Below are 9,093 nucleotides of genomic sequence, written 5' to 3'. Positions count from 1 at the left end.
TTCCTGCTTGACAGATTGGAAAGATCAATGCAGTGAGTAATTAAGTGGGAACATTAGATTGTGAGGGCTTCTTTATTGTACTGCCCAGACACTGATGCAATGTTAGTCGTGCACAATTACCAAATCCATCACTAATACACTGCTCTTGATTGTAAGAAACTGTTGAGTAGAGTAGCTGGCAACATTTAAGGGAAGATAAGGGTTCTCTTTAATTAAATTGTTTCTTTTTAAGAGTCAAATGTGTCAGCACTGATATTAGTCTTCTGATGAACATTTACTCCTCCTCTGAGCTTCTTGGTTCTGTGTGTGACAAATATTGTATTGTTTTACTACACACTACAAGGATTTTTTTTTTTTTTTTTGTGGAGCATAATTTAAATTATATTTGGGTGCCAGTAAGTCCTAAAGAACAGTTCATTTGAATAATAAGGTCACTTAATTTGATCCTTTTGGTATATATTGTAAAAAGGACTACTGCTAAGGGTAAGCAGTATCTACTAACAATGGTACTCTTAAGAAATGCTGCAGTACAGTGTTTATGTTATTAATATAACAGTAACAACTGCAGTTCTAAAAATGTTATTTTTATCTTTTGCAGACTTTAAAGTTAGACTGACAGTTGAAAGTGACAGGACTGTTGTTGAAAATGAGAGCATGTTTATTATTTAGGTGAAAACTTTTTATTAATTTTTGTCATTACTAAGGAGTTATTCTAGGCTGTGATAGAACCTGGTGATGGGGCTGTTTACAAAAAAAATCAATGTATGTGAGCTCTGATTAGAACGTGATTGATGCTCAGTTACTCCAATGAACAGGAACTAATACAATCAGACAGAGCCGATCTCATTTGCTGAAGGGCACATTAATCACTATGTACTTTGGCAACAGTGGTCAGGGGAGGGAGTCAAGCTGGGGTCTTACACTAATTCAGCCAGATGAGCACATATTATCTGTAGCTGAGTATATTACACTGAAATCATGCCATCTCTATTGTATATACATCATTACCTATGTAGAATATGTGAACTCTATTTATACAGCGATGTAATTTAGTTCTTCCACTCACTGCCGAAGTCAAGTCTCTAAATAATGACCTGCAAGGCACTATTTTCTTCCCACTGTCAACAAACTAATGTTGTTATTTCAGTTTCACCTTAAAAAATAGCACTTTTGCAACTGTTTGTGAGTTAAAGAAGCCAGTAAAAGGAAAAAAAAAAAAAGTAATTCTACATGGTAATAAGTGAATACCTTAATGACTGGTAAGATTTCAAATGAAATGGATGTATGGGAACCCTTCCAGGGAGACTTCTGAATACCGTCATGATAAGTGATATGTTGTAAGCAGATGAGTGAAGTCACATACAACTGTTCAGTCAGTCCTTTCCTACTGAACTGTCATTCATTCTGCTGAATATCCATCAGCCTTCACTCTAATCAGGCAGAGTTGGCAGGTCCCAGTGGATGAGATGTTAACAGTCTATTCCTGCCTGGCAGCATGCTCCATGCTGAAGAGCTAGAAGACATCATGTTGTTCTTAAGGCTCAGCATGTCAAATGTTAGCTTGGAAGGACTTGGGGATCCTCTGTTCTTATTGCCAGTCTTATCCCAGCCAGCTATAAGAGAGTGCCACAGTCCTAGATCCAGTGTCTCATCAGCTTCTTGCAACAGTGCTTCCTCCTTTCCCTTTGTTGTAATAAAACTCATTTTTAATTCCTATGAAAAATCTTTTTGAAAAGTTTTCCTGGAACCACTCCTTCCTTGTCATAAGGCCAGCTTGTCATGAAACCAGATCTTGTGGACCTTGTGTGTCAGTCCCAGAGGACTGCAGATGTGCTGTTCTACACTGGCACACGTGGTGGTGCAAACCTGCAAATTTAGGGGCTTAAAATTATAACTGGGGAGACAGTTTCAGGTCAAATAAATGATCCCTTTTTGGGTGCCCTGAAGTACTGCTTTGCAGAGATTTATAAGTCTGGTGGTAGACTTTGGTGGAAGCTGCTCTCTGAGTCTCCTCCACTCACACCTGCTCGGATTTGGTTTCCTGCCTGTCTTGCCTCAGGGAAGCCTGCGTTCTGCTCCCACATTTGCATTTGCAGTCACGGCAGGTTAGCTGGCCTGTTCTAGTTTTCATATCATCCTTAAGCCTGATGTGTGCAGGTATTGAAGTCCTGCCCAGCCTTAGTCCTGTCACACTGTCCTGTAGCTTCCGTGGTGTCTCGAGCAAGAGTGAAGGAGAGGAATGATGACGTGAGCTGAATTTCTCCAGGCAGTAGAAATCTGCAGGTGAATAAAAATTACTATGCCTCTAGGAAGACTAATCTGGGCCCAGGTTAGCCCAAAGATGGTTATAAAAATGTCATTTAAAAAATCCAAACCAAACCAAAAAAACCCATGGCATCAAAACCAGTACAAAACACTGTGAAGTAATTACAGTTCTTAGGCAAGCCCAAATTCCAGCTGATATCCCTGAAGCTTCAGGGAGAACCCTGACACCCAGGAAGGCAGCTGAATGGAGCAATTTTAATCAAAACTCTTGTGTGCAAGGATAGCTGCAACATGGATGACATTTAAGAGCTTGGCTTGCAATAAAGACAGAGATATGCCAGTTCTTAGTGACTGACATGCTTGATGAAATCTCAGGGCCTAAAATATACCGTGGAAGATCTCATTGCAGTTTAGTACAGACAATGAAATCCTATTCAGATGCCCTTGAGATTAGTGACATGGGGAATTTGTTGACCTTCCAACAGAAGCAGAACTTTTAGAGGGCAAAGCCACATACTGAAGCATTTCATTTAACAAAGGGTCATTACTAAAAGCCCCCTTTTTATAGCCCTTGGCAAGAATTCCTGCAAAATAGAGAACCAGCAGTGCCCTGCATCCCATGGTAGGCTGGTATATGAGCAGCCCTGCCCTGCAGGTCTCCCAGTATCCTGACATCTCTGGTGCCACAGTTTGCACTGCCAAATTCCAGCCAGACTCACGAGCACATGAGCCAGTCACCTGGATGTGGTAAGAGAGGAGATCTGCCCAAAGGAGAAGCAAGGATGGAAGAAAATCCCTCGATAGCTGAGCAAGGTGTCTGTGAGAGTAAGCAAGACTTGTGGGTAATGAGAGATCACAAAGAAAGGGTGAGCAGTGGGAACTCAAAAAGTAAAATTAATAGATGGCGGGGGGGGAGAAAGAGGAATGGAGAAAGGCAAATGGCAAAGTGGAGTGAAGGAGACAGGACAGAGCAGGGAACAGAGGATGAAGGAGGATGCTTCACAGGCAGGAGAGGGAGAAGCAGATAGGTTGTTTTTTAAAAGCTATAGAGCAGGATAGAGGGAAGTGGAAAAAGGGGAGGGTAGAAGAAAGAGAGGGGGAAGGGAAAACCTACCTGGAAAACATAGTAAAGACCACAATCAGTTTTGGAGGGGAAAAAGGAAAAAAAACCGAGCCCACACCAGAATGGTGATGAGGGAGGGAGTAAGAAGTCAATAAAAGCAGCATTGCCTCTCCTTCCAGAGCACCAGCTAGGCTGTCAGTGCATAAATGTAGGCAGGAGTAGGCATGCCACTGCCATTTGGGTTTTTTTCTCCTTTTTTTTCTTCTTTTCCCTTTTGAAAAATATTTTTTACCATACTACCTGTAGCTGTGGTGGTTCGGGCTGGGTACAGTCTGTCAGCAGCTTTGCTCCAGCCTGAGCTATCAGTGTGCTGCTCCTCAGGGTGCACTGGAGTGTGTCCTGTACCCCTTCCTGGCTGAGGTGGTGGTCCCCCTGACCACGTGTAGCACAGCTTGTAGGCTGGCTCTCTAAATAAAATTGAAGGTAGTTAGGCAGAGCGTTTCTGGGCTGCTCCCATACATGCCTGTGAATTAGTGTGGGGTGTTCTGGTTGAGGGGCTTGCTTTGGTTTCATATGTGCAAGGGTTTTGTGCAGCACTTGCCATAACACTGCTGTGCAGAGCAGAGTCTGGAAATACAGAACAGACTCTTCCTATACTCGGCTGCAATTTTTATTCTAATATATATGTATATGAAAGAAGTTATCTTTATCACATGTATTCCATTATTGTACATTATATTTTCCTGAACTGGAATAAATTGGGGGCTTACATCTAGTTCTCACTCACTTTTATCATTATTTGAAGGAGCAGGTAAGGTTATAATCCATCTGTGTTTGTGACCTTGAACAAGAATGGGTACTTTCTCATTTACATAATGCTATTTTTTACCAAGCCATTAAACTGCAGAAAAGCAGGGCCAGCATGAAAAATAGTCATCTACATATGTTAAAAAAAATAACTGCAGTAAATCCAACTGAAGAAAGGAGGCTTTTAAAAATATGCAGGGGTTCAACAAATTAAAAAGCAAATGGACTGTAAAGGCAGTTTTACTGCAAGCAAAACCTTTTAAAATAAACATTCTTGACAAGCACCTCTCTGTGCATTTGGTGCACTGGTACCCTGCCTGCATGGAAACTGCTCCCTGAGCGTTCCTGCCCTTTGTTCCCCGGGGAACCACAGCTCTTCAGCCCAGGGCACAGGGTGTCCCAGCATTATGAGCCTGCTTCAAAATTTTGCCTGAGGGGGAAAAAACCCACAGTACTGTGCTGGGCTGTTTGCATCACAAATTGTGTATGTTAGCGCTGGGCTGTGAAATAACCTCGACTTTGTCATGTCGTGAGTAACTGTTACAGCAGGAGCCATAATGACAAGACATGGTGATTTGGAAGGAGTGAGACATTAGATTTACTGCTGTTGATTCAGTTTCTGAAATGGGCAGTAATCTTGATCAATAGGCTTTCTGCAGCTTCTGGGATATGTTTTTTCAAGCTGTCACAGTAACTGTCTTAGTTTTTTGGTTTGTGAGCTCGTTCACTAGTGCCTTACTAAGCAGGATTGTGCCAGGCCTTTGCAGGTGAGAAAGTTAAGGGAAGCCTCACTGCAGACAGCCCGAGGACAGGTCCGGCTTCTGGGGAGCAGTGAGGCAGCTCCTGCCAGGGCTGGCTGCAGCTGTGTGCCAACAGGTGCTTCTGCTGCCCGAGCCCGGACTCGGCAGCGGCGCTGCCTGCAGATCCCAGGACATCGGCCTCTCTGCAGGGTGAAGGTTGTAGGGGAGCTCTGCCTGAGGGCTGTGTGTGCTGTGTCTCTGTGCTCTGCCCACCTGATTTGCTGCAGTTTCCTTTAGCACTTCAGGAGCTGCAGAAGGTCAGTGTGGAATCGGCTGTCATCAGACTCCAGTATGCCATCAGCAGACATGGGAGCAGGGTGAAGCTGGCAGGCCTGCTAGGGATTCTTTGGTCACTTTGGTCACAGCAACCCCACAGGCAACGCTCCAGGCTTGGGGAGGAGTGGCTGGAAAGCTGCCAGGCAGAAAAAGACCTGGGGGCGTGGGTGGATAGAAGGGTGAACATGAGCCAGCAGTGTGCCCAGGTGTGCAAGGAGGCCACTGGCATCCTGGCCTGTATCAGAAACGGTGTGACCAGCAGGAGTAGGGAAGTGATTGTGGCCCTGTGCTCATACACTCTTTTGCGTGCATGAATTTTGCTGCTTGTGTTCTTATGAGGCCACAGATTGAGTACTGGGTCCAGTTTTGGGCACCACAGGATAAGAAGGACATAGAGGTGCTGACGTGGGTCCAGAGAAGGGCAACAAAGCTGGTGAGAGGTCTGGGGAATGTGGCTTATGAGAAGCAGCTGAGGGAACTGGGATTGTTTAGTCTGGAGTAGAGGAGGCTGAGGGGAGACCTTATCACTCTCTACAACTGCCTGAAAGGAGGTTGGAGTGAAGTGGGTGTTGGTCTCTTCTCCTAGGTTACTAGTGATAGGATGAGCACAAATGGCCTTAAGTTGTGCCAGGGGAGGTTTCAATTGGATATTAGGAAGAATTTCTTTCCTGATGGAGTGGTGAGGCATTGGAACAGGCTGCCAGAGAGGGGGTGGAGTCACCATCCCTGGAGGTGTTCAAAAAACAAGTAGATGTGGCACTTGGGGACATGGTTTAATGGTCATGGTAGAGCTGGGTGACGGTTGGACATGATGATCTTAGAGGTCTTTTCCACCCTTAGTGATCCTGTGACTCACAGCATACAAGTGCAGCGGGGCCGCTCCAGTCGCCCTGCGGCGGCTGTGGAGGGAGCAGAGCTGCTGGCAGCCAGCAGCCCTACTGCAGAAGCAGTCAGCTGCACAGCTCCCGTTGCTGCCTTTTACAGTGTATTATTCATTTGTATTACAGTAGCTTCTAATGGCCCCAAATGAGATCAAGGCATCACTGACTCGAGGCTGTGCACATAGTATAAGACAGCTCCTGAGTCCAGGAGCACCTAATCTAATCAGCTGGTGAGCATCTGTTTGCTGTAGAGTATCGTTTAGGTCTTTGAATTCTCCCATGGCTGCATATGCCGTGGTCTCCTGGCCACCACGCTGCTCAACACAGATTTCTCCAGGTGGGAAACAGCAGCAAAGTGCTAAAGCAACTGTCATTTGAGATGGAGGTTAAATGCAAAGCATGTGAAATATGCTTTGTTGGGCTGTCCTAGAAAGGCAAATAGTTCCTAATTGCCTGAGTCTTAGAACTGTATGGCTTTTCCTGACCGTTTGAGGTGGATTCCCCTTCCAAAATGGAAATTCAGATAAAATACCCTCTTTGCAGCTGGGACAGAAGAATAGAGTGTGGCCCAGGCTGCACAGATGGAAAAAGTTCATAGGGGATGAGCTTTTGAACAAGGCTCTGAAACCCATGATTATGTTAATCCAATAACCTGAGGGCCATGGATGAAATCCTGAATTCATTAAAGTTAGTGACAAAATATCCTCCCCTAGGGACTAGGGGAATGAAACAACTGGCAATCCATTACTTCAAACTACAAGCTGATTAATGGGGTAATTTTGCTACAGATCAAGTAATGTTTTCTGTCCCTTTCTCCCAGACCCAGAAATGTATCCTGACTTGAAGCTTCATTCAGATTTCATTCAAGAGATGACAGGGCCCTGTTTAGCAATGTGTTTATTTCTAAGAATCGTTGTAGATACAATTTTTAATGATGTTTAAACTTGCAAGGTCTATGGCATCAAAAGGGAAATGGATTTAATCTGGAAAGGATTTGCTTGTGCAAACTCAGTGTGATTTTTCAGACGCTTTCAAAACACCGTTATTCAAAATACTCATTAAAATATATAATTTTGTAATAAATCTTACTATTGTATCAAAAGGTTTGAAATACTGGGCAATTTTTTTTTATAGACTGTTTCTGGAATCATGGTAAATCTCAGCTGTCAGGAAATTTAAAGCTCTGGAGAAAGCAAGAAGCCTGAAATATATGACCCTTAAAGGCTCATAAAAACCTGGAGAGTAATAAAAATATAACTTATTAAAACATATTACTTCATTGTCTTGTGAAGTCAATCTCATGATGTCAGGGTCCTGACACTTGTGCATGCTTCAGGGTGTGGGTTTGGGGGTAACTGTAATTTTCATTGAATAACAGGGAAGGGGAAGACATTGTTAGAAGAAAACTATTCACTCTAGGGAGTACAGGGGAAAATCCTGGTTCATGTTCTTTACCAACTGAAAGCAGAAGATGTCTTATCCTGTGGTTAAAGCTCAGCTGTCCTGATCTGGTCATGCTCATAGACTTCCCACAAGCTGCTGTTAAACTGTCTTTGTTTTCTCTCTCTCTTTCTCTGCACAGTGTAATAATGACAGGTGCATATAACAACTTTTTTCGAATGTTTGACCGAAATACCAAGCGGGATGTTACCTTGGAGGCATCCCGTGAGAGCAGTAAACCACGAGCTATCCTTAAGCCCCGGAGAGTCTGTGTCGGAGGCAAACGGAGGAAAGATGACATCAGTGTTGACAGTTTGGACTTTACTAAGAAGATCTTGCACACAGCGTGGCACCCAACTGAGAACATCATTGCTATAGCAGCGACAAACAATCTGTACATATTTCAGGATAAAGTGAACTCAGAAATGCACTAGATTTATCAATATCCCTCTATATTTACAAACCAGCCTCTCGAGAGTTGTAGAAGGATGTGATCTTCACAAAAAATTGTGGCTTCTGTGGTGGGATTTGTAGGTTGCAACTTTTCATCCCTCAGCCTGTATCATTATTGGTGGCAAACCAACTATTTTCCATCACTGCAACTGTAAGAGTAAAAGGCACAGCTGCAAATCCAGTACTGTGGTCTGTATTGGTTCCTTTAAACAAACAAGGGTATTTTTTCACTTTGGGAGCGTTCCTGTGGAGGGCTGAGATTCCTCATCTCCCATCAGTCCTTTCAAGGGTCTCAGTGGTTCCCAGGACCATGCTGTTCTGGTGCCCTGCCTGCTCTTGCAGTCCACAGCATTTACCACATTGTTAGAGCCTTTTGCCTCAATCTCTTGATTCGTTTTTTTCAGTAACATTTTCCTGTCTTTCAACTAAGCCAGGTCTGTATGAGTGAATGAATGACAACATCCCTTTAGAATGTGTGGCACATTGGAGGGGCCTGATGACAATTATAACTGGAAGCAGAATCCCAGGTAGTGAAAAACTGCCCTGCCTCACCTCTCCCATTCCCTTCTTTACAACACCCTCTTACTTATTTATTTAGTCACATTACTTTGTGCCTCAACTTCCCAAGTGAATAAATGACAGACTGATACAGTTCCTCAGCCACCTTATTTTAAGAAGTTTATTCTCCTTAGGTTGTTTTGCTCTGTTTAAAACAGTAACTAGTATCTTCATCATGTGGAGGACTATTAAAAACTTGGTATTGTCACTCCACAGGGACTGGCTGGTCAGACACAGCCTGGTAACACACAAAACAGTTCTACCATCTAGGGGCTGGAGTTCTGGAAACTTTTGCTAGAAGTGCTGTCCTTGAAGGCAAATATCAGCTTCAGTGGGAACAAAGTTACATCACTGCTAGATGCTTCAGAAAGTCCCTTGGTTGTTGATTGCAGCATGGTTATTTTAATCCTGGCCTTTGGGGAGTACAGGCAATGCCGTGGTATCTCTGACTGTAAAAACAACATTACTGCGAGATGCAGCACTGCTCAGCAAATGTTAATGCTTTTAAATGAGCCCACTTCTGGGAGGCAAAATTATTCCTGGAGAAACA

At 43.7% G+C, this 9,093-nt stretch overlaps 1 protein-coding gene across 1 annotated transcript in view; it reads left to right on the top strand.

Moving 5' to 3' along the window:
* LOC103780784 (serine/threonine-protein phosphatase 2A 55 kDa regulatory subunit B gamma isoform) overlaps nucleotides 1-8,166 on the top strand; it is a 134,702-nt gene extending 126,536 nt beyond the window's left edge. Inside the window, exon 9 of the mRNA XM_008948474.1 lies at nucleotides 7,675-8,166. Within this exon, the coding sequence (XP_008946722.1) occupies nucleotides 7,675-7,966 (292 nt within the window). The 3' untranslated portion in view covers nucleotides 7,967-8,166. The remainder of the gene's footprint in view (nucleotides 1-7,674) is intronic.
* The last annotated feature ends 927 nt before the right edge of the window (nucleotides 8,167-9,093 follow it).

The sequence above is a fragment of the Merops nubicus genome, unplaced genomic scaffold (assembly GCF_000691845.1).
Source record: "Merops nubicus isolate BGI_N331 unplaced genomic scaffold, ASM69184v1 scaffold1, whole genome shotgun sequence".
Classification (NCBI taxonomy): domain Eukaryota; kingdom Metazoa; phylum Chordata; class Aves; order Coraciiformes; family Meropidae; genus Merops; species Merops nubicus.
The sequence above is the reverse complement of the archived record's forward strand: the minus strand, read 5'-3'. Positions and strand labels throughout refer to the sequence as shown.